Source organism: Cuculus canorus, chromosome 1 (assembly GCF_017976375.1).
Source record: "Cuculus canorus isolate bCucCan1 chromosome 1, bCucCan1.pri, whole genome shotgun sequence".
Lineage (NCBI taxonomy): Eukaryota > Metazoa > Chordata > Aves > Cuculiformes > Cuculidae > Cuculus > Cuculus canorus.
Window position 1 is genome coordinate 86,297,570 of NC_071401.1, and position 27,431 is coordinate 86,325,000.

Here is a 27,431-nt window from a genome sequence, read left to right on the forward strand (position 1 = left end):
TGAAAAAAAAAAATCCTGACCATTCAGCTGACATCAATAAAATTGTTTCATTGACAAAATTGTGCTTTAAGATGTAAAAGTTCTTAGTATGTGCTCCTTTATCCAGTTTTGGAGCAACATAGATGGACAATATTTGCACCACTACCAGGAAACTGTACTTATTGGGACAGAAAGTTTTTACAATTAAGACTACTGATATGGAGCACTATGTTATGACTATTGCAAATATTCCCCATCTTAATTAATGAATTAATTTTACAGCAAAACACTGTCAGACTATTATATAAACTTACTTTTTTTTGTTTTACAATTATTTCCTTATGTCATTTAAATTATTTATTTTTATAATGGAAAGTTTTATATAAAATGAACCATAGCATAATATTTGACTACATGAACTGTTGAACAGTTCATAAACATGGATGTGGCTTTTTACTTTTATCTGGCCCCAGCTGCCAGATAAGGATCAAGTACATATTTAACTTGCCAATGTAACTGTAGCCATAGCCTTCACTAATTTATTTCCATGCTTTGTTTTCAACAGAATTATACTGGCATTGTCCATTAAATTCACATACACATCATCAGAAAAATCTATCAGCTACTAGCGGAAAAAGAGAATGCCATGTAAGTTTGTTTTTATCTGCACATATGTCCCTCCAATAATGTTGAATTGCTACAAAATCACTATTAATCATTTGATAATAAGGCAAAGTCTCCAGCAAAACCTACGGTCATGACAACAGCTTCACACACATTAACACGTTGTATTACTGAGTAAACAAATGCATTGCTTTTGTCTCAACTGAAGTGTAGAAAAATCTTCAGAAGAAAGCTTACAGTTCTAAGCAGTTGTTCACATGATAGATGTTTTTATGTTTTTCAATAACTAGATAAGGAGGAAAGGACTTGTATGCATTCATTTTTCCTTGTATCTGTAGTTCTGGATGGTTATTATGCGGAAATTAAAAAAAACAAAACAACAAACAATATAAAGTTGAAAGATAACCAGGTCAAGAAAGCTTTATTACAGTTAAAAATGAAGCATTTGACTTAAGATTTTAGTACTTCTATTTTGTAAAATTCTTTCAATTACCACATCAAATATAACTTCTGCAAATATTTGATAATTCAATTGTTTTAGCACCATTAAAACCAAAAACCTAGTCTGGAGAATAGAAGAACATAGTCTATATTGAAAATGAATGACTTAGTCTAGAACTATCTTCCATGGCAATCTGCTTTCCAGGATGATGCAACTGAACTCAGAAATACATGAAGATTTAAGGTATGTTACTATAAAAACATTAGCATAAAGATAGATCACTATTAAAAATGTCGCTCAGAATTCACTTTTGTCCAGTGCAACAACAGTAGATATCAGAGTATAATGTAATGGAATTTAGCAGCAATTCAGTCAAGTAGTTAAAGCCACATATTAATACAGTAGCGCCAAATGAAGGTAGTAGCATTCAATCCAATGTGCTTAACTCAACATAATCACTTATAACTGCAGTTTTTCACAGTGGTTTTTCATAAATCAAAGCACAGAGCCTTCAGTGCCTAGCATTTCTAGTTTTGAATTTTCTGTCAACATGAAAATAATGTAATATCAAGGAATACTGAAAGAAAGGACCTTGCCTGCCAAACAGCCAACCAACCTCATATTTAAGAAATCTAAGGCCTCACACAGAAGTATGTATTTCTCTAATACAGTGAAGTAAGCACAATGGAAGTATAACAACATATTTCAACAGCACTATCTCAACCAATTATTTTTCCATTCTCGTCAAGATTCTGCAAAACACCAAACACAGCATTCTGTCTCTTTAAAACATTTTGTTGCCAGTAGAAAACAATTTTCCAAAAACTGCCCAGCCATTAACTAGGATAATTTTAACCATTATCTCTTTTTATTATGGCAACAGAGCTTGTTGACAATAAACACCCAAATACCAAATTAACATTTTTCATGTATTTGAAAGTTATGGAGAAAAACTAATTCAGTTAAGCTACAGAGGATAAACTTGATGCAAGTCATATAACTTCTATAAATATCAGAAATTACTCTCATGTCTGTCAAGTACTCAATTCAAGACTGTAGCTTTGGATAGCAAATCACTTTTGTGTGAGGAAAAAATATCTAAACATCCATTTCATCAAAATTTCCTTTCTGTGCATTTTAGACATGTACTTCAAGACACATTTTCAAATGTGTTACATGCTGAAAGATGTCAATCGTGACGTGACTCACATTAGATCTCTGCAACAACTACCAAAGCAATACTTTAAAGGTTAGTATAGAACTAGTTCTCTTTTTCAAAATAATTTCAGCTTGATTGAGTAGCTGCACACTGGAAAAAAAAAAAACTAACACATTGGTTACCCGACACGTCTCTAAAACTGAAGCATTTGACTTACCTGCCACTGTTTCATGAGTTCCCGAACCGTTTTGGCATCCTCAAGTATCTTTTCTTTGTGTGTAGCATCCTGCAGGACATTTGCAGTTGTTTCAGCTTCTGTAAGCCAAGCAAGGAACTTTTCGAGATCCAGATAAAATTGCTGCAACATTCTCAGAGCTGATTCCAGCTCAGCTTCACGTTCACAAACCCTGCACAAGTACAAACAGTCAAATGCAACATTCTTAGGAAGAAAACAATTTCTTCTCATGAAATCAAAATGCAAAGACACACTATATATTTTTCATATACCAATCAAGATAAGTTTGCAGATATATCAGCAACAGAACTGTATGTTTGGCAGGTAGGTTTCCTTTTTTATCTTTTTTCTTGAGAAGTAGTGACTGGAAGAAGTAACAGAAGTAGCAACCTGAATCATGCAAAATTAAAAACACAGAAGTAATTCCTTGATTTGTTTTAATTAAATATTGTTTTCTTACTTGTCATTAACACTACAGTGGGAATACTTGGGTTTTTTTTAGAAATCATGAAATAATTTCTGACCAATGCATGGCATGATGAATTAAACTATTAGTTTTTATGACTTGAAAACTTTGGAGACTGCATTCAACACTTCAAACTCTAATAACAATGAAGCTTGGGGTTTCATTATCTTTTGTTTTGTATTTTTCCTTTTGTTTTAAATACGATAAATGGGAAAGAACGCCAAAGGCTCCAGCAATTATAGTGCTGGAAAAACATAAGAGTCCATTTGTGTGCTATCAGCATTCACATGCAACGTAGGTGCAACATGTACCCCATGATTTTTTGCACTGAACTTGAGCTGAATATGGATTTATAAATGTAAGTAGGTAAGTATGACATAGTGTTCACTAACACAAGTCTATTATATTACATGCATATTTGCTTAACATCAGCATGATCACCAAGCAATTTTCAATCTTAGGAAACACATAGCAAAATCTTTTGACAATTTGTGTTATTTCAAGTGGAATGGATGCAATTTGATGCAGATCTATGTTTAGAATATAAATCTATGGAAATTTGCCTATTTATTGATAGATTTTCTGCGTAGCTTTATAGTTATTTAGACAGAGACTAAGATACTAGATTTCAAGAGATATAATTTCTCAAGTTGTAATTTATCATAATTTTAACAGAGGAGGATGTGAAATTTCTATGTGCTAATCTTTATTTCAAATCCTGTTTGATGTCATGAAGAGGTTGAACTCCTCTATAAGTAATGATACCATCCTAAAGCCTTATATACTAGCAGAAGTAAGAAAAGAAACAAAAAAATGACACTACTTTTGCCAAGTGGCACTGACTCAACATGTTTTTCAACAAGCATGTAAGTAAGCTGCAGCAGAGGATAGTAAGAACAGAAAACTTCAGTGAGACTACAGGCTAGGACAACTATTTCAGAAAAAAAAATTCTGCTAAAAGTCAAATCTCACAACAGCTACTATGTATCTACATATTTTTGATTCAAAAACTGAGAAAGCTATTGAAAGTCTCACTACAAAGTTATGCATCAATTTTTTAAAACTTAATAATGGATTGGATTTTTATCTCTGATGCACCTGTTGCCACCTACAAGAATTCTCCGCATCATTGCCCTGCTTAGCCTGTATTAGAATGTGTCCCTGGGGGCCTCTCTGGGGGAAAGCGAGACACAAAGCTTCAGAATAGTAAACATGATCTCTCTCCCAACTTTATTCTATATGGACATAAACATGGCTTATGTTAGGCTACTTTTCAAATTTAGAACAACTGCAATGAAGAGTTGTTCTTTGGTTAAATGAAAAAATAATTACATAGATATCACATCTAAATACACTAACAATATTAAATCAGCTTAAACCTAGAAAAGAACCAATACGAAACAGAAAAACCTTTACCTAAAAAATACTGTATTGACCTATTTCTCACTTCTAGCTGAAAAATAACATCACATTTTTTCAATAGCACTTGAAACTGGAATAAACTTACATAAACTAAAAATATTTTATCCAGTTCTTCAGAGCACAATTCTATTGTAAGATATGCTTTATAGCATTATTCTGATTCAATTTTCAGTGTGCAGCACGATAGCTAGTATCAGTGCCTTTGAGAATCAGGTATAACACTTTTTCACATGCATTTCCTTCAAAACATTAGACACATTTTTAACTACAATCTTACCTGAGTTCCTATAAATGCATAGTAATGTTTTAATAGCAGCATTTGGAAAATACACAGTGAGATTTAAAAAAAAAACAAACCAAAAAAAGCTTAAGTCTATTTCTATGTATTTAACATATTGTATGGTATCCTGAGAAGTAGGACCCAAAGCTAAATCCATCCACTAGTGTAAACACCCGGTGCATTTTTAATCTATAAAAAATAAGAACACAAGCACAGATATGAAAAATACATTCAGAGGGAGAGCTATTAGAAGTATTACTCTAAGTCGGAATTTATGTTTTAGAGAAATTTCCAGATTACATGAGAGAATATAGCATTTTATTGATCTGGGTAAAGAACGAAGTTTCAGTTAGAAAGAATCTTCTGTCACTTCTATTCTATGATGCACAGAAATCTTATGGTACATAATTCCTTCTGCCTACTGAGATGCATTGCTTATCTACAAGCATACTAATACACCCACTAAAATTATCTAGTACTTTGCATTTTCAATTTTGATACATCTAACATACAATAAACATTCAACTACATCGGCATCTCTGCATATCAATAAGCTTCACTTTACTTGGCTTTCTAATTACTTCAAAGTTATGAGGTTGGAATAGAGAGAAGGTGGTCTGAAAATGGAGAATAAAACTGAGTATCCAATCCAGCATGTCATAAGATAAACTGCACAAAAATTATAGGGGAGACAATACTTAAATCAAACAAGAAATTATTGCACAAAACCAAAATAAAGATGCTTTCATTTTAGTCTGTAACATCCAAATATGTTAAATTCCGCAGTGAGTGCAAGCTTCAAGAAAAGAACATGAAGTAAGCAAAAACATATTTTAGCGTAAATGGAAAACTGCATATTAAGAACATATCAAAATGCTGCTGAATACTAAAAGATAATCATAACATATTATCCTATTTATTCTACTATGATATAAAAAGAAGCATTTAGTGATATAATCAAAAGCTTCCTGTTCATGGGAGACATACTAAATGTGGGATTCACCTTATTTTCTCATAGACACCCAGAAGTCAGGCTACTACACTTCCTCTGTGAAACACGGAGACAGGCATTTCTGGAAATTTGTTTCTCCTCTCTTGTCTGTACACAACTATTGCATCAGATTCGAAGTCAAAATCAATTTTTTCCTCATTATAGTGGTAAATGACTTTAAGCTTAGAAAATTCCAAGCCTAAACTCCAAGCCTAAATTTTACCCAATCAAAAGAAGGCAAGGTGGTCACCATTCTAGTCTGAGGACTGATTTTTAGGAACCAGTGGCATCTGTGACAGTGGACTGACAAACTCTAGTTGTCATGTGAGACAGAAATTATGGTCCTCTCTTAAGAATGTGTTAGCTGGAGGTTTCAAATTGAGGTAAAATGGAGAAAATAGAAAGTAAGTCATACAATGTGTACAACTGTGAATATTTGTATTCACAGAAAGAAGTTTTCAAGAGTTTAAAAAAAATCCATGAAAAAAAATATACCAGTCTCTGCTACAAGACATTGTTGTGATGCTGTCAACTTTTAAAGCTAATATTTTTTAAAACTTATCTGTTTACAAAAGTTTGGGAAGATAAACAGGGGAAAAATAAGTTATCTGACATCTGTGTGATCCTTAGGTTCATAAGCAAGGTACTGTATTATTACACTAAACGTCAGACTCCATACCAAGTTATACATACGAAATAAATATAACAAAATAAAAAATCTGTAGTATTGAATATCTTGTTATGTAACCTAACAAGAAGAAAAAGTCATATTTTCTGAGTATCTGTTTGTTCATTTGAAATTGTAACACTTATTCACATTACAAGATATGTTGCAAGGTTCAGTGTTTAAATAATGTTTTGAGATGCTCAAGTAACAGGAAATATAGTAAGTGCAGAGCATTATTCCAATGTACACTACATTGTATTAGTACAGAATACATAATAGGTAAGGAAATATTTGAAGAACACAGAAAATATTCATAATGGAAAACCCAACAAATTTCTATTCCACAGGTATTCCTTTAAGAGCAGTAACGATGGAGAAATTCTGCATCATTTGGTGTTCAATATATCACTAAATCACACTTCCACCTGCAGACTGTGATGATCTAATGTTATCACACTGAGTTGTACACTAAAATATCCTGGACTACTGGCTAACTAAGTATCAGTAAATGGTTTTACTTCTATAGTTTATGTGGTTCTCTCTGTATAACTGTATTTTCTCCTTTCTGATACAACAATGCCATACAATTAAAAGAAAGCCAAACAAATGTTACTTGAATTTCCCTTTTCTGGAGCCAGCTATCACAGACAAGTTGAGCTACATGCACCTTCCTGTTAATGCTGGAAGCAGTTTGCACTTTTCAAGAGGATCAGATCCCTTCTGCCAGTGTGACAAAGGAAAAACTGCAAAGCCTTACTGGAACATTTAATTTTTACTACAAAATAGATTTAAGGTCTGGCTGGTTACTCTTCTTCAGTTGCTTTAACTTGGACTAATAAAGAACCTATCAGAGGCAGAACAACTTAACCTCATTATAAAATGGGAACACAGACAGATGTCACAGATATAAAAAAAAAATAACATCTCAACAAGAACATTAAATTATTGAAATAAGTATTACTGATAGAATTTTGAAATGCAAATTCAAAATAAATCACACTAATTTACTTGGGGAATGCTACTTAGGGTAATTTTTTCTGGAATCTAGGGACTATATTTTATACTGCCAGTTAAGGTTATTAATAAATGCTAGGAAGTGATTAATCTGCAGATTAACTCTGATATACCTTAAGTGTGGAAAACTATGTTGAGATATTTAAAGTACTGCTTTCATGTGGTTTTCTGAATCTCAACCAACTTGACACCTCACTCTGGGACACAATTTTTCCAGTAACTCTTCTAGAATCATAGAATGGTTTGAGTTGGAAGGGACCTTGAAGATCGTCTGCTTTCAGCCCCCTGCCACGGGCAGAGACATCCCACTAGATGAGGCTGCCCCAAGCCCCATCCAACCTGGCCTTGAACACTTCCAGGGAGGGGGTATCCACAACTTCCCTAGGCAACCTGTGCCTGTGCCTCACCACCCTCACTGTGAAGAACTTCTTCCTAATGTCTAATCTAATCTTCCCTCTTCCAGTTTAAAGCCATTACCCCTTGACTGATCACTACATGCCCTTGTAAAATGTCCCTCCCCAGCTTTCTTGCATGCCCACTTCAGGTACTGGAATGTCTCTATAAGTTGTCCCTGGAGCCTTCTCTTCTCCAGGTTGGACAATCACAGTTATCTCAGCCTGTCCTCAGGACCCGTTTGCTTAAAAAGCTTTCTGTTCAACCATCTTGACAGAGGTTTTCCTTCCTGTAGAGCACTGGCATGTGTTTGTGCATCTAACTTTTATGAGTGGTCTTTATATACAGATGCTTATGTCCTTATTTTGTATGGCTTGCTGGAAAGAGTTCTTCACCAAGTTGATCCCACACTAAAGGAGATCGCTCACCTGTGAACATCTCTACTTCTGAAATTACTTTTATGTTGCAAATGACTATAAAGTGTCAAAGTGGAACTAAATGCAGAGCTACAGTATCAGAGTATGAAACGCTTCAGAGATCAGCATTCTGATATAGCCAACATTCATCTGCAGGCCCTTATCTTCCCATTATTCTGAGTGAGGAACCAGGAAGGCTTTGGTGTGCTGGTACTTGAATTTTGTACTTGAAAGGCAGGCTTCCAGGTTGGGTTTTTTTTTTCAGTCATTTTGTGCTTTAGTCTCTTCCCGTAAGGACTAAGGGACAAACCTGATGAAAAAGCTACCTCCAAAAAGGCAACAATAACATTCTAGAACTCTTTCCCTAATCTTTATTCTGCTAATATCTCCCTGGTGACAGCTGATATGGAGAACTGAAAGAAGGAAAGATTTCATTTCATTTAAATGAACAAGAAAAAGTGGTTTTGGAGCCCAATGGGAACTGCTCTCCTAATTCAGGGAAGTGAATTCCTATCAGTGACATATTTCTTTCTATATTTGTATGTGCAGTACTTCCCTCTGCCATAGATTTATTTCTCAATGTGAGATACTGGCAGAAAACTGACTCTCAGTGTCTTCAGACCATTGGCACCTCTGCCTTGGCTGCACTACCTATATCGATTACTTACAAATAACCAGTGAAATGATTTTAAATTCCAGGTGTCATTGTACATAGAGAAAGCCTAAGTGTTACATCTGCTGCAAAATAAATACACAAAGGCCATCCTCTGCTGATTCTCTTTACTTCTGTAGGAAAGAAGAACAAAGCTTCTAAATGCCCCTGTCCTCCAGGACTCTCTGTCTTGATATGGACACAGTATTGTTCTTTCCCTGATAATTACTCATGGTTTCCTAAATGATAAAAGTTTCTTCAGCTATTAAAATCTGAATACCCTAAAGAATCTCTTAGTCATAACAATAAGTCCACATAATTTGTGCTTTCTAAAAATCTGTTGACACAGAGAGGAAAATGCCTCAAAGAGCAGCTATTCACACCGCTAAGCAAGATGCAAGTGTTTTTTCCTGACAAGTACTTTTTTGTAAAACTACACAAAACCAGAAAATACAATGTATTCAAAAATGTTTCTGGTGTTTATGTACCTAGAAAAATGAATCCATCAAGAGAGAGAAACTTTCCCCCTCCATTGTTCACTGGCTAGAGTTCTTCTAGTCTTATACCTGTCACAGCCCTTCTCAAACCACCCAGACCCTTTAGGAAAATAATAAAAATCACCAAAAACTTCCAGCATTTTCCTTTGAACAGCTTTCTTTGTTACTAAAGACACTAAAGCAATTTAAAAACATAATTTTGAATTTAGACTATTTGTTCCCTATTTTTCTCTATTAAAACATCATTGATACTTAATGAAAAAAAAAAAAGAAAAAAATGTGTTTATCTATCAATTTTCAGATCAGATTTGGATATTAATCCACAATCTCTTCTACAGCATTATTTGTTGTACTGAGAAAGGTTGCTAAAACAAAGGAAATATCAGACCCTGGGGCAAAAATTACATAGATAGATTTCTTTATTGGACCTTTAAGTATCCTCTTTTTAAAGAAGCACCTGCCAAGATCAGCACAGATTATTTGTGTCATCACAGAGGAAAATTACTTGCCAACCTTTTTAAAAATAATTTCCATTTCTTCTTCTACTCTGTTCATTTATGGGATCCCAAATACCTCAAATGCCTCTTAATAGGATGGCAAGCATAGAGAGAATTAGAGGCTTTTTTTTAATAGGCTTTTCTTGCCCCCATTGTTTTTGCCTCCTTTTCTCTTCTTGCCTTGGCATAGGTCTAGAATATATAAAAGCATAATGTAGTTGTAAATTTTCCCTATGTTTATCATAGCCACAGATATTACACTTGCATCGTGAACTACAGAAAATTTGCTAATTAAACTGAGTGGATGATTTTAATTCCTTTGTAATTCAAACTAATTACAGGTTATCTTTCATGTTACTGAAAACATTTATGTTTATTTTTGATTTCTAATTTGATAAATTTTCATTAAGACCAATCACTTTCCAGACAGTCAATCTTAAGAATTACCAGGTTAAAGTAAAGGGAATTCAAATAACACTCATCAACCACAGACATATGAAGAATCATTAAAAATTACTTCTAGATACAGAATAATGTTCTGATGGATTCACTCAAGAGGCTAACATCTCTTAGTCAAAACTTAAAAGAAGTATTCTTTAAGCAAACAAGCAAACAGACCCCCCCTCAAAAAAAAAAGCCCCACAAAAAAAACCCCACCCCAACACAAACAAAAAGAACAAATAACCTCACAAACACACACAGAGTTCCCTGAACTCATGGAATTGATCCCTGTCTAACCTTCATATTAAAATGATGCTGCAACAAAACATTGGAAGATAATATTTAATAATCCTGGTATTCCCATTAAAGAGAGAATTCAGAAAAAAAGAAGAAATCCTAAAACCAAACCTAAAAACAATCAGACAAAACTGGTGTCTTACTCTACTGAAAAAAAGGCAAACAGATTTTTGTTCTGTTTAAGTATTCTTCACACTTCATGGTCTATAATACATGGAATTATGTTTTTCCTTGCATTCCAAAACATATCATTCTTTTGAGATTCCAAGGCAGCCAGCAGTGCCATCTAATAAAAAGATTATTAATTACTCAGATACAATTTATTAAGATAAAATCTTTGCTTTCTAAGACACTGAAGTGTAATTAAAACTGATTATGAAAATCATTATATTCTAAAAGCACTAGATTTTTTATTCTTAATTACTGTAGCAACAGCTAAATCTAATAAGACTGAAATGCACTGATGGCATTACATGAAATCAATCAGGGCTCACAAAGGATACTATTAAACTGTTAATGTAGCTTTCATTTAAAGCTGCAACCTCTGAGCGCTGAGCTCATTGGCCTAGCAGAAGAGTTATTTGCTACCATACAAGAGAAGGAAGCCTCAGCTGCCAGCCTAGAAAACATTTCTGGCAGCACTTATAGTTATCATTGTACCATGCATATGTTAAGTGAGAGCAACATTAAATAAAACACTTAGATTAACACACACATTATTTTTTTCCCCTCTAAAACATGGATCTTAAGAACCACTCACGTTACACAAAGATGCTCATGGATCAGATTGACTCAAGATATTTTAAAAGACTTTTCCAATATCTCAGTATATTTTAAGAAGCATAAAACTGCTGAAAAGAAAGCAAGATGATGGTCTAGGTGCAGATCTGTAATATTCAGCTCAGAAGCAGCTGGTAACCAAAACTAGTTAGCATCTCAGTAAGAGAAAGAGACGGTAGGCTGCCTACCATTTCTTATATCAACATAAGCTAATTCAGTAATATTAGTTGTAAAGAACTGCTCTACATCTTATGTAGTTATTCTTTACTATTTAGGAGGTTTCAGATTCCTCCAGAAATCTGAAATATAGATTGTTTCCCACTACAAAGAGATAATGTTCAAATAGATCGTAATACAACAAGAATTATAACCAGAGGTAATATGAGAATATAGAGGAACACTATTGTTTTTTTCTTATGAGGTTTCAAAAACATTGGGAAGAAACTGTAACTCTAGTTCTGTTCCTTGAGATCACGTAAATATAAAATAAATAATGACATTATAAAGTCCAATTCAGCAAATTCAGGCGATGCTCAGCTTGCACTTAGTTCAACAGAACTCAGGATGTATGATATAAAAGCCTTACAAAGAAAATTCTAACTCCACTGAGATGAATGGCTAACCTGCTATTGATTTCAATGGGAACAGGATCTTCTGTGATAGTTCTACCTAAATTCTTTTTTTTTTTTTTTTGACAAATTTCAAAGATAAGAATTCTTAGCAGAAGAAAATGTAACCCATCAATGAACAATCCTGGACAATTTAACAGAGTGATGACAGGCATACATACACAAAAACACTAAGTCTGGGAGTAAGGATGTTTGACTAGTATGCTGCAAAATGTTGAGACAAAAGTGAGTATACTGAAATTTTGTGTGCTCACATGCAATTCTGACAGACTCATCCAAATCCAACTCTGAAATAATGCATGATCTGCAAGGATTTCTTTCTCCTCAGTAAACTTTGACATAATTATCAAGTCTTTGCATCAAAAAGACACTTTATTTGGCTTGTGACTTATGATTTTGTACTCACTGTCACGCATCTATATAGTCTAGATAGTTTATCCAAGGTCTGGGGAGATGCATTTTTTTTTCCTTAACCTATGTCTACTTGTCCTCAAATCACTTTCAAATTGTTAGTCATGGAAATGAGTGCATAACTGATGCATTCATCAGTTTAACTGATGATTCAGCTTTATTTCAGCTCATGCAAAGAAATCCATAATGTATATCATTAGGTTTTTAAAGGAACTATTTCTCTATATTTTCTGTTATTTAACCAAAAGATATCTTTTAAATGGTCATTTATAAACAGATGTGTTAATGAACTCTAAATTGTCTTGGATGTGGCAACACAATGAGATTTTGAAACATAAATTTCTACAGTCCTGTTCTTTTTGCAGAAGGAACCAAGTCCATATTTTAAAATAATTCATTTCCACCTAGCTGCTGTTATCTCTGAGCAGGAGGCCTAAATCTAAATAAGAGCCTGATTAAAAACAACTTGAACTCTTGTCAGCTCTATGCTTATATTCATGATTGCATTTGACACAATAATCATCATCATATCTTAAGAATGAAATCTGTTTGGCAGTCCTTGACTTAGTTCTGCTTTTTCCAATTAGCTGAAAAATTGCACCCCATCTCATCTTGCAGGAAATATGTTCACATTTGTAGTTTTTCACAAGTGAAAGGGCATTGCAATACATTCTAAATTACTAACTCGATAGCCATTTTCTTTTTAATGAGTCCATCTCTAGTAAACAGGATTTGAGGGGGAAAAAAATAAATAAAGAGCACACATATTCAAATGGTCTTGCAAGGAATAACTCTGACCGATCACATAGTCTTCTGAAATGTGAAGGCATCACTAAAGTCATTTTTCCAAGTGAATACTTTTGAAAAGAAAATGTCATAAAACTTCTGGCCTCTATTTTAATATCTATTTATTAGCAACAAAATAATGTAACTTTTGATTATAGTTTGGCTAAAGAAGCAATATTAATATCCGATGTTAAGAGAAATCAGTGGAAAGCACAAAAAGCCGTCAACAGATAGTCACTCCTTTCCATAAATTGGGTCACAGTCACAGAATGGTTGAGCATGGAGAGGACCTTTTGAGGTCATCATGTCCAATACCCCATGCTCAAGCAGAATCCATTCAGCCAGTTACCAGGACCATGTACAGACAGCTTTTGAGTACCTTCAAGGATGGAAGGTATGTAAATTAGTGACTTATTCTAGTAAACTTGAGTAGTTCATTTAACTCAGTCCAAGCTAAGTACATTAGGCATGTAGTAAACCCCTGATGACACCACACAACCATGTAATTATGTTCAACAGTCTCTAATATTTATGACTAGCTACATGTTGCCCCTCCATTACCAGTACCCAAACAAATATATATCTAGAAGGAGAAACCACCTATGAAGGCTACATCTATACAAATATTAAAGTGTTTTGTTTCCATCAGAAATAAAAATTAAGCCCTCAGTTGAGAATGAGTATTCAATAAGACTTCTGTTTTCATGTGTAAATATCATTCTATATTTATTTAATAAGGTGGTATGGACCAATAAGATTGTGTGACTGAGAAAAACATAGTTGCCAACTTTGTCTTAGAATTAATTGAAACAAAGGATGAAAACTAGCAATAAAGCAACATAACTGATTTACTATCTACAAGTTAAGCCCCTATACAAGAGGCCTTTTAGGAACTAATGCACAGATGCAAAATTTATTACAGAAACCTCTTGAATGAAAAACTGAGATTATGAACAAATAATGTAGTCAATGTAAATAACATTCAACAATGAGCATTACGAGCCTGTCCCAAGGGAGAAGCACTAGGTGTTATTCAGTGCATGAATTAACCATTGGAAAAAGAATGTGAAGAGCAAGATGGCAAATTTAGTTTTTATTCAAAAACAGGGAGGACTGTAAGTAATTCCAGATGTAACAAATCATCAGGAATATGATAGCAGAAAGATTCAATATACATGTGTCGAAAATACCAGACACAAGAAAGATTTAAACTCTCTCTATTCTGCTTGGTTCAGAATTAGCTGTAGCCTTGAAGGAATGTAGTATTTTTGAAATTAAAATCAACAGCCTGCCAAAGATGTCAACACATAGTAACATATGAAAGTTTACTAGCAAAAAAAAAAAAAACAAAATAATATTACATCCATCTTTAACTCACTCTCCTGATGCTGGCTTGGGTACCTCATCTCAACCAGCACAAAGGAGAGCAACATCAGACGTAAAATGACTAAAGCAGTGGCATGATATAAAAACCAATTTAGCCAAAGCAAAATTAAATAAAAATGTTCCAGGCTTCTAGTTTTATTTTCCCCAACATGAAAAGAAATAACAGTGACAAGTGCCCACAGCTCGAAGGGGTCAGCACAGCGTATAAAGAAAGGGTGTCATTAAAGGCAGATCTAAGCTCTAGTTTCTTAGTGACATCTTATTTGAACAAATCTATTCTGCTGGTGTTCCCACAGGAACAAAGAGAGAGGACAACCCTGGAAGAATTGCCTCCTGTTCCTTGGAGTCAGACCACAATGTAAAACTTGCAGGTCAGCTACAACAAAAATAAATCTACACTCCTGGAATCAGTAAAGGTATATGGCTCTTAATAGAGCAATAGACAGTATTAATAATTACTTAATATAGCTGAAGCATCAAACACAGACATGCTCTAAGATCCAAAAACTCATGGAAATTTCTGATATGTTTACCATTACTGACAGTAAGCAGCAGCATCTCTTTCAGATTTTAAAACAAAAAAATAACCAAAGCCAGCATATATAAGTCATCTTGTAGAGTATAGAAAATGCATCCCAGTTAGAATTTTTTTTAAAAAAAAATCCACTAAATTAGACACAAGTCTAACCTAACATGAATTAAAAAATAAAAAAAGCATATAAATAACAGGAATGAAAACAGGAAAAAGAAAATAAAGAGAATTAAAAAAATACTAAATACTAATAAAATAAAATGGAGGAAGTGGGAAATGGATGTTGCAAGCTTGGCACTTTAGGTAATTCCAAGATATTTGTTTTCACCGCATACCGTGTAAAGCGAAGAAAAGTAATCTCAAAAATATGTAGTGTATTTTAAACAGATGAAAATAGTATTTTTTTTCTTTACCAATAAAAAGTGAATATTTATGACTCATTGCACATAGCACTATTGCGCTTAAGCAGATACGTATCGGATACATAATCAATCATGTATCTTGCACAACAGAAGATTCTGCAGATATGCCAGCTAGAGCGATAGTTCTAAGAGCGATTATGTCTCATCATTTGCAGGAGGTAATATTTCTTATAGTTTGCAGGAGATGTAATGCTTAGTAGCTGCGGAAATGCTCTACATTTTTTAAATTTGTCAGGCAATGTAGCACAGTACAGTTAAATTTGGGCTATTGGTCAAGCTGTGATTGATAATGGATATGTGATTGATACTGGATCATGAAGATACTGACATTTTCCTCTTCACAAAGTCCTTGCTTATGTTCTGTTCCCCCTTCTATGTTCCTATAAGACATATACTTTAAGAGTTCTGTCCTCAAGATTTGCCAGTTTATTCTCACTTTTCCTCAATGATCTTTCATCATCTCTACTTTAGAACATGTAAGAAAATCACATTGCTAATTCTGTTGCTTTCCCATCTGCCCTCAGTAATGCCACTACCCCAGGTCTCTGCCTTGTCCATAAGTGTAGTGATCATCAGCCTCTGTGCCACTGAGCCGCATCCAAACTAATGACTTCTTGTTATTTGACATTTTTTTTTTTTGTGAGTTTATACAAAACCCATCTCTGGTTGAAATTCTGTTCATAGTCAAATGCAGCCACAGAACAAAAGGCAAGCAACACTGCTGTCAAATTGACATATTCAGGAGTAACTTCTAAAGAGAGACTAAAAATTTAATAGGCAGGCTGAATTATCCTCTCAGTTTCAAGCATGACTGACAAGCCAGTGAGGGAGAAGCTTACACTCCCTGCACAGGGACTGATCAACAGCTAAACAATCGTGAGGCACGAAAGCTTGCAATAGCAAGGAAATGCTGTTAGAAAAAAAAAAAATCCATAGAAAACACCAGGGAAAACAGAACAAAGCTATCACAAGAAAAATAATGCAAACAAAAAATGACAACTAAGGTCAAATTCCTTTTTGCTGGCACTCTGCTAGTCCATCAGCTTTATTAATTTCTGCTCAGTTGTTTGTTTTAAAGGACAGGAAGCCTGATAAGAAGTCTATTGAGGGGAAAGGAAAGACATTCATTTGTTGCAATAAGCTTTGGATGAGAGCAATAATCAGTTTGCTACAGTTTTTTAATTTGTCTGTGGACTAATAGGAAATAGATTTAAGGTTGGATTTTCAGGGCACAGAGCATTAGCTTCTGTTCTTGTTCAAACAGAGACTAAAACTCTAATTACATCAGAAAATCTCACCTTTAAGAAAAAGAACACATTTGTCTTAATCTCTAATGCAGTAAGAACAAAAATTGACATTTCTGTTCTTTCTCTCACAAAATCAGGCTTACTTATGTCTTCCTTAGTACCTTACTCCTCCTGCACCTTCTGTGGATACAAAGGAGTGAGATTTCTCAAATGGAATGTTTCTTTGAAATATCCATATTAAAGTTTCCTTTTGTTTCAAGTTAGTCCATGAAACCTAAAACTGTTTAACAATTTTGTCCAGATGGATTTCACTATAGCACGACAACTGTTCTCATCTTCATCAGAAAGGTATAAACATTGTTTAACACACAGTAAATAGGAACAAAGCAACAGAATTCTATTTTACTCAAGACCAAAATATAAACCAACAATGAGAAAAAAAAAAAAAAAGGAAAGAGCAACTCTGTGAGAAGTAAGGAATGGTTTTCTAGACATTCTACTTTCACTTTTCCTTCTTAATTTTAGTTATTAATTTGCTATCAATATTTGAAGCTGAAGGCCTCTTTGCAAAATGCTGGTGCTGTCCTTTTTAAACGTTTGCAATGAAATCACTAATATTAGGTTACAGCTAACTACCAAACCACTAACCTGTCAAACAGATGAATTCATGGTGTCTAAAAAACCTTACAAACTATATGTGGCACAGACAAGTTGAAAACCAAAACAATTAAGTCGAGAACAAAAACACTTTTCTCTTTGAGGTCATTTCTATTTGTCCATGGGAGGACTTAGCAGACCTACAGATGATCTGCTGCCCTTGGAAGTGATAAAGGTACCAGCCTACAAAAATATCTATCCAAGTGGTGGGAACACTAAATATATTCACACTGATATGGAGAGTTTTAAGAACCATGTCCTTAAAGTCACAAGGATGCATAGGTCCTTTTAGTCTAGTACTGTATTACCTCTCCTGAAATAACTCAAGAAATCCTTCCTCTTTTTAATCTTAAAAGAGGAACAATAATAAAAAAAAAATCACAAGAATATGTTCACAAAGGTGGAAATGATGAATCACACCATATTCTGGGTAACATTGCTTTTTTGTCTCATCCTACCAGCATTTTTAAAGCACTGCATATTTAGGACTATCCTCTGCAAAGTAAACCACATATATTCAGTACCCTCAGTCGAATTCTCATCTTGGATTCACATACTGGTGTCAGTACTGAACAAAAAGTACCATCAGCTGAGTGAAGAATAAAGGTGAAAATTAGAATACAAGTAGCTAAGACGACTTACAAGTTCTCTTATTTTTAGGAGCTTCACCTGGCATTTTTATTTAGGCAATTTTATTCTTTTGCCTACATATGGCTGAAATGTCATTATTCTTAGGGGCATTAGGAGGAAAAAAATAACAATGCAATATTTACTGATGTAATTTTTGATAGGCTTGAGATTATATTTTGTACATAAATATTTGTTAGACAGTGTAGTCAGTTATTAGCATGCTTCAAATATCTAATCTATCTTTTATTTATCATCATAAAAGTATTTCTCTCCCCCAAATGGCCTTTTAGGTATACATTTTTACATGAATAGATTAAAGGGCGATACTTAAAAAAGCAAAATATAAACCAACAAATATCTCAAAGTAAACTCAGAGCATCTAAACCTTGCTGGAGTAGTATTTCCACCTTTTTTACAGTCCTTTTTGAGGGTGTGCTGCTTTGTTTGAAATAATAGTAACAGAATGGAATAAAGAAAAAAACCCAATCCTTTATCTGAAAAAAACTCTCAGGAAACTTCAAAGATACCCGCATTTTAAACACAAAAGCCTTAACGCATCACAAGCAGCTAATAAAGAGTTTTTCTGTAGAGTTTGCCAATGTTACTAACTCTGCTGGAGAGTAACTTCTGATCCATGGAGTGCTGTACTAACGAAGTGAGACAAATTAGTTTTTTGAAAAGTAAAGGGTTCTTATACCCTTTTGTCTTATGGGAATGACATCAGGATCCCATACAAAATTCAGACTTTCCAGAAGATTTCTGGATTAAATGCTTTTTTGAAAACATAGTTTCTCTGCCTATTCAAAAGAATAGCCAACAGAGCTACACTAGTTCTTTGGAAAAACATGCTGACATATAAAATTATTTGCTCCTTAACATAATCTTAAAAATGATACCTGAGACTGTGGAGACTCATTTTCATACAATGTGAATAGTCCTACTAAGCAAAAGTACTTAAATCCTCATAGAAATAAAAAAAACAAATTCTCAAAGACAGCATATGACAAACACCTAGACTGAAAATTTATTTTTAAATGAATAGAGGCAACAAATGTGTACATGTATTATCAAGATCTCTCACAAAATGAAATAATTGTCCTATAATTGCAATGTTTTCCAGCAGTCTTTGCAATGTCAACTTAGTATCCATTCCTAAGCTGCTGTAAATAAGCTTTGGCATGAAACACTGGTTGTGAAAAAGTAGTTTATCTACTTTATAAAGTAAAAAGTTTATCTACTTTTTTAATCCTGGTAAAACTATTTCAAAAAACAATCAATAAATCACCACAACATGATCATACTATGGTTTCTTTGGGAAAAAAAAAAAAAAGAAAAATATTACATCAGAAAACATTTGACTACTGTTAAGGACTACTAAGTGAAGGACTTTTCAGCCTTCCATGGTTTGCCAGGGAGGAGGTGCACAAGAAGCTGGAAGGAGGTACAGCCAGGACAGCTGACCCAAGCTGGCCAAAGGGATATTCATACCATATAACATCAGAGATCGCTTTTGGGGGACGTGGTGGGCATCAGTCAATGGGTGATTAACAATTGTATTGCGCATCACTTGTTTTGTATAGTCTTTTACTCTTATAATTATTATTCTCTCTATATTTGGGGTTTACTTTCTTTTTCATTCTCCTCCCCATCCCACTGCATGGGGTGGGAAATGAGTGAGTAGCTGTGCGGTGCTTAGTTTTTGGCTGTGGTTAAGCCACAATACTTAAAAAACACATTTATTTCTTGGAAAGCCAATGGTTTTCCAAGAAAAAGAGAAGAGTAAGAGACCTCCAGCTTTTGCCCAACTGATGCACTTTTTTAGTGCATCTTTCTGGTATCAACAACAAAAAGAAAAATTAAAAACTGTCAGGTGAAAAACATGAAGCAAACATTAAACACTCACCAATTTGGCTGTTAGACAAGTTAGAATGTTATTCGTTATAGTTCAATGTTATAAAACAGAACAGAAAGGCAAAGGGTAAACACACAGCAATCAGCTGCAAATCTACTTAAGCAAAACAAAACACAAGCTGGCAGATGTTGCCTTAACGTCTGAAGTACTTGCTTTGGCTGAACTGTTACCAACAGGCAAAGTGGAATTTTACTGCTGCTTGCCTGCCTGTTGTTTTACTAATCTGGTTCATGGAAAAGGAGGTTTCACGTTTTTTACACTGAAACACAATTTTGATGTTAATGGCAGGTTAGAGGAAGAACAGTTCAAATCAATGTTAAACACTTAATTTTTCTTTCTAAAACAAAATATAGACAAAATAATTATGGATATAGGGAGAAGAAACCAGTCTTCAGCAGAATGTTCCTTCTTGGCACTCAAGAAATGTGTAAACAGTGATTAAAGTATTTCTAAAGTACAGGAGAAATGGTCAAGACCATTATTTAGACTATATTTCTACATCACTGTAAGGTCACTGAGTCACCAGCGCACCACCTACTCAAAGTCTAGATTAAAATAATATTCATGGATATAATCAAAATTATAACATACACATTTCAGTAGAGAACTAGCCTTTCTTGGAGCCCATGACAAACAGTTCATGCGTCTCTTTTCTACTGAGTAAATCTTCTCTTACTGTTCAAAGATTCCCAAACCACAATGAAACAGTTTGTTTTTCCCTATGCAATAACCTGAAAGCTGAAGTGTAGAGGGATGGAAAACAAAACAAACGCCCTCAAAACCACAGCAATTTGGCATTTAAATCACCCAAAGTCTCATGGATTTCATCATCTTCTCTTTCCACAGAATCGCGTAACAAAAGAAATCCAGGAGATTCTTTCAATACCTCACTTAAGAGCTGTAAAATGAGCATAAGGCCTGGCTACTGCTTCAAACAAATCTGAAAAATCTACAGGCCCAGAAAATCTTCTAAGTGTTTTGCTGACTTGATGCCTTCATGTAACCATATTTATCAGTCTCACAAAAGCGAGATAGAAATATGATACAGCCCTTAGAGAAGCTTATCAACTACTGCTTGTAGCACACTTCTTTTTCAAGTTCCCAGATCATGAGACATCTTACAAAAATTATATACAAAATACCGAATTAAAAAAAAATAATTAGAAACTGAAGCCATACAATCAAAAAGTAGGAAACTCTAGCTTTACAGTTACCTGTTCAAGCTTAATCATATCCTTTTGTACTTCTTAATGGGAAATGTCAACTCAGTCACCTGAACACCTCTCTTCTAAGACATAAAACGTTTACTTCAGTAATTCATCTAATACAAACTGTGAACAAGTCTGTAGCTTTTGTAGAAGTTCACAAGGAATTATCTTGATGAACTTGTACTCTCTGTTAGCCTAATACTTGGTTAAATCCATACAACAATGGCAGTTCTCACATTTAGACACACCTGGGTGCATGCTTAAAGGTGCACTCTTAGCTAAAATTTCTACGTGATCATCCACAGCAGCTACAGACACATCCTGGACCTCAGGATTGCAAAGCTATCTCACCATGCAGGGGTTCTAGTTTTACATGCAGACAAAAAGCAATTTCCTTCGGTGCTCCCCTCTAACCCTTTTGAGCTACTCATTTTACCTACTCATGGAGAATAGCTTTGAGCATTAGACCCCTAGCCTTTCTCATTCAGGAACAGATGTTCCCCCAAGCCTGTTTCTCAGACTACAGCAAAATGTTTTTTCTTAAAAACATTGCTACTACCATAGTAGTGGCTAAAAATGGCCACTTCTGTAAGAGGAGAAATCCAAGCAGATATTAACTGAAGGTTTGTGTTAATTATTTAGTTATTACTTTTGTTAAAAAACCACAAACCTTTTCAAATTATTATGTGGCTGTCTTTCAGTAGACTTCAATAGCATTTCTTCTCTGATTTGAACAGCATCTTAAGTCAGTGGCAAGTCTGCCTCAGAAAAGTCATTGTTAAACTGACTCATTCATATGAGTATCAACTTCACAAAAAATGAAACAAAAAGTGGGAATAAATTTCTGTAGTCATCAGTGATTGAAGTATCTTCTATTATGCAAGATGATCTTCTGAATTTATTGTATATTTAACTAAAGTGACTTTTCTGGCCTTGTTCATAGATTTTACTTAAAGACATGTAAATATCTAATTCAGCTCTAGTTTCAGTCATAAGCTATAAAACTTAATCCAACATAATTATTAAAAAAAACTTTGATTTAATTTTTACGTATCTTATCTTATGTGTAATGATTCAAACTCTTTTACTACTATAAAGAAATTTTTGGTTTGCAATATGTTCTGATCTTATAGATTGCATACTATTTGGTGACAAGCTGAAAAAAATGTGCTAGTAAACAATTAGTATCTAAACCCGCAAGACAGGGAAATGCAATCAAGAATATCATCAAGGATCTAATAAAAACTTTCCTGACTAGAGATTTGCTTCAAAGGTACGTGATAACGTTTCTGCTTTTAACCTTGCTTCAATAGGATATGTCTGTCATTTTCACATTCAGTTTGACTCAGAATCACTATAGTGACTGTGATGTGGAGAGAGTACACCGAAATATGTAATATTTCATTTTAAATATTTAAAATATATATTCTATCAACTGAAGCTAACTAGCAACTGGTTACAGCAGATGAAATCTGGCAGGAGGCAAATTTTATTTGAGAGAATTAAATGTCATTTTAAAGACTTATTTCAAAAAAACATGACAGAAAACTTGTCATCTTTCTTTCTCACTATAATCACGACATTTTCAAAAGTTACATCTTTTATAATTTCCAACCAAATCTGGACAGAGAATCTTAATGAAGTCTAACAACAAATCTAATACCTGAATATATATCCTACCTCTTATTAATGGCAGCCCACGTCGCATTAATGTTATCTGTCATCAGTTCTACTTTTCTGGTGTCATCTGCTGAATAATCACGGAGAAGCTTAAGTGCCATGTCATTCGCCACATCTACATTTATTTGCCATTGTCGTATTTCTTTTGTAAATTGCTGAAGAAAAAAGAGAAAGAAAAACAATAAAACTAAAATGATTATTAGAGAAGGAGCTTTTACAATAAAGGGAAAGGGAAAGAGAAAGGGAGAGGAAAGGAAAAAGGGAAAGGGAAAGGGAAAGGGAAAGGGAAAGGGAAAGGGAAAGGGAAAGGAAAAGGAAAAGGAAAAGGAAAAGGAAAAGGAAAAGGAAAAGGAAAAGGAAAAGGAAAAGGAAAAGGAAAATACTTCCTCAGGTTTATTGCTAACTATGGTACATTGGACTACTTCTAATCTCTGAGAGGACCAAACAACAATATCCTAAATGGTGGATAAAGCATGACAGCTCAAATTGATAAATACTGATTATAATGTTGGAGACACAGAGATAGATATATTGTTATGCATTATAAAAACTATCACTATTTGTGACTTCGAATTATACTGAGATGGAAAATACCATGAAATAATATGTTCTAATTTTCTTTTTTTTTTAATCATGTGAAATACTGAGATTTGGTTAATGAATACCTGTGCTTTCACTTTTTTCTAATTTGCTTTATTTTAGCAAATTGTTTATGTAATTAGTGCCATCTACTGGAACAGCACTAAATCTGCAATACAGCAAAATACTGCTGGCAAACCTATCAATATTTTTATAATGCTAATTTATACTTCTTAGTATTAAGAAACCTTTTTAAATCTTTGTCATTCCCCCTTCCTGCCCCCTGTTCTCTTCTTCCTTCTCCTCTTCTCTTTCCTTTCCACTTGAGCCAGCTCTCTCACTACAGAAGCAAGCCAAGAAATCCCTGACACACTCATTCAGCCAAGAACCAGCTCCCATGCATCTTTCCTGCTGGATTTCTTCTCTAATCAAATTTCCATACAAATGCATTGAATTTACATATTTAATCCATAAAATGCACTAAAGTTGTATATTTCATCCATAATGGGTAACAAGATGAAAAAGCAGATAATAGATGGTTTACTTGTACATTTGTACTAGGCAGAGTCTACAACTATCCAATAAAAAAAACCAACATAAGTAGGAAAAAAGTTTGTATTTGCAAAGAAAAACAGTAAGTTGCATGTAAACATTAGAAACTATCAACAAAAAAGCACAATAGTGAGGTTTGACTGCCAGTATTGATGTGCTTTAATAAAAAAAATCAGGAAATGTCTAAGAAAAAACATAGCTTTTTCCCTCTTATTCTCCTAAAGAAGTATTCCTTTTGAAATCTTCCCTTGACTCAGACAAACAATTCTCCACACAAAGCTGAACTTAAATATATAATCTTTGATTAAAGAGTCTAAATACTAAGTTAAAATAAATACATTTTGAATATTTTGTACATTTACCTGTTCTGCTCATGAAGTCTGTAAACTGATTTTGATTAAGACTGGGACTGAAATGTACTTGACCTTTCAATAGAGGCCAAGAGGAGTTTTGGGGGTGGATTTTTCCCCCAAACCCTTACTTTTTGAAAATCTGCTTCATTATCTCTAGGTTCTCTCCATCATTTAAACTGAAAATACGTATTTCCTCTCTTTACTGTGCTATTGTTTCATGAGAGGGCAGATCACCCATTTACTGTGCAGATAACTCAGTTACTAAGACTGCAATTGATAATCTGTTTTCAACAAGGGATTCTATTTCTACCAATCAAACATTAGGAGGAGGGTACTCCCACGCCTCCGCCCAAATCACCTGAACATATTATGGTTAAGCTCACTTAAGATGAAGCTGCCTAAAAATACTTCAAAGTCATTCCCCTGGGTGAAATATGGACATGTAGTCAGGAGTGGAATAATACTATTGATCCTTTGGAGAAGATATAGGCAGGTTCTGGAAATAGTCTGCCAAATAAGCTCCTTTCCTGCCAGAATTTTATACAATAAATATGTTAAATGGTAATATTTATGTGAATATAATAAAATACATTAACCCCAAAATAAATAAATTCTACAGTGATTATCATCTCAATTTTGCAGCTCTTTCATAGCAAGTATCTACGTTTAGGCCTATCTGTCCTTATTATGCTCTATCTTCCCCTTTGTTTAAAATTATGCATGCATACAGCTACTTTTTTTTCCCAGCCAACGTATCACAGCAGAATGGGTATTCACTGCAATACATAAAAAAGTTACCATAACATTTTGTCTGTATTGTAAATTAATGGCCTGTAAACTTTATTTTGAAAATAAGTTCTTTTTACCCAGCCCCATGTGAATATAAACGACCTTATAAAACCTTCCAAAGCTGGTTTTATAATAAAAACACGGAAAGATCCATTACAAGGCTATTTCCAAAAGTGGTGTTCTCACCATTAACTTCAACATTAATCCATTAACTTCCTGACATTACAACACTAGATCATCACTCAGGAAAGAAATGATGAATATAGAAAGCTTTGCCGACAGAAACAATTTGTATTTTCTACTTTATTGGAAATTGGTATGTAATTTGTCAACAACTTTGAGGAACTGTATGCTCTGCTTCAACTTTGCTCTGTGCGCAGACACTGGGAACAAAGTGCTGTGGTAAATGTTTCAACCGTCTTTCTTACCTGAGACCCATTAGCTCCTTATATCTTATATGACTATAATGAATACTTTAGAATTAAATTCTTGATATTATCTTTTTCTCTTTTTCCTTTCATATTTTTAAGACTCATTTATCTTTTAGCTACCCAACATCATATTCGATATTTTTAAAGGAAAATGCTTCATTACCTTAATTTCATTTTGACATTTTTTGAAGCATTCTCTTTGTTTTCTGTATGTCATCACTGGAACTTGCTGAGTTTATTAAAAGACTTGAAGAATTAAAGTTGTACATTTATCATGTTACTTAGGTGTACATATATACATATTTTAATTTTTAATTAGAAGACACTAGTTGATGTTGTTAATAAGAAAGCTTGTGTAATTAAGGATCCTTGATTGAAAGGAAGCTAGAGTTGGGCTTTCTCCTATCCCAGCATTCCACAGTAGAATAAAATAAATGATGCTGGGAAGTTCAAATATAGCAATACGTATGCACACCATTGTCCAAATCTGAGTATGTAAATTCCCACACAGATCAGGTGTATATATATATCACAAATCTGGAAAATCAAGCTGTCTTTAAGTAATTTTTCTGTATATCTATAGCATGTTTAATTTATATACTTTCTTCTTAATCAAGAAATTTTGTTTCTGTGTTTCTGTATTATACTAAATATCATTAACTTAATTGTTAATTGTTTTACTAAAATCAAAGCGATATGCTGCCAACCCAGGAATAATAAAAATCCACAAAATGCTGAGACTGTACCTCATCCTATATTGATACACAGGGAGAGGAAAAAGAATACCTAGTAATTTACTCTCCTACAAGAAGACAAAGGCAAGTAAGGTAGCCTCAGTCTTATCTACAAAACCAGGGCACAAAATTCACGCTCCAGGCTATGCCAGTGGAAGGCTGCCTGACCTCCTGAATTCCAACAGAGCAGGGGATGTAATCAGGTTGTTATTTAATTTTGTATTTAAATGAACAAGAAATAGGTGGTCGATGAAGGAAAGGAAGGAAACCTTTATCTCCATCCTTCCTCCTTTTCACTTCAGCCATACTAGCTAAACTGATACAAGAGTGAGAAGAAATACCTCACTAGCTCTTAACAAAACAAGAAGCCAAGGAGTAAACTGGCAATCCTAGCAGGTATATTTTTTTTTTAACATAAGCTCAGTATCATAGTAAGAAGAGACCAGTTTTACACTAGCTGGAAAGGAGCTGAAATATGACTGTGTACTATTTATAAACTTATAACCTTCAGCCTGCTGAGTTAACCATCTGCAGTCATGATTTAATAAACAATAACAAACAGGGCTTTAATGGGTAAAGACACTCATTGGCCAGAATGCCACATTCTGATTCTCTGTATATAAGGCTCATAGTTAGAATTTAATTCTCAAATAGCAAACTGAAAAAAAAAAAAAAAATTAAAAGAAAAATCAAAAAGGCCTTAATCCTCAGCAAATTAGCACCGAATTAACTTCTGATTCAACGGAATGACATTTTTAATTATCAACTATATGGCACTTTGCTTCTTTTGTTTTAAATGTCAGAAACAAAAGCATCAGAATCAATTAAAAACATTGTTGGCCAAATACAAGCCACTTAGAGATTTTTGTTTCATTCTGGCACTGTAAAAATATAAATAATCAAAAGACTGGTACTGCTGAGCTTACCATTTACTCATCTGTATGTATGCACTAACAGAAAAGCACTAACACAAGCACAGATTAAAAGTTTACTTAGAGCAGAGGGGAACCTTTGCATTGACTCAGCAGGCTTCAAGCAGACCTATAACGTTTAACAAACAAATCAGAAGAACACTTGGTGACTACTTTCTCACACCAAGCTGTGTTGAGATACAAAGCTGACAAAATGAATATGTCTGAGGAATTTATTTTAGACTCACACTGACCTCTCTCTTTCCCTTAACACAAATGAACAGAAATGACAGCTTTATTTTCATCAGTATAACAACAAGCCAAAAGATA

The 27,431-nt window shown here is 34.0% G+C and overlaps 1 protein-coding gene across 10 annotated transcripts in view; it reads right to left on the reverse strand.

Moving 5' to 3' along the window:
- The window catches only part of DMD (dystrophin), a 1,193,355-nt gene that overhangs the window by 234,661 nt on the left and 931,263 nt on the right, over positions 1-27,431 (reverse strand). For all 10 annotated transcript variants that reach the window (XM_054050408.1, XM_054050369.1, XM_054050393.1 and 7 more), the window contains 2 exons: positions 22,753-22,907; positions 2,422-2,611 (listed from right to left, as the gene is read on the reverse strand). In XM_054050408.1, the coding sequence (XP_053906383.1) occupies positions 2,422-2,611; positions 22,753-22,907 (345 nt within the window). The remainder of the gene's footprint in view (positions 1-2,421; positions 2,612-22,752; positions 22,908-27,431) is intronic.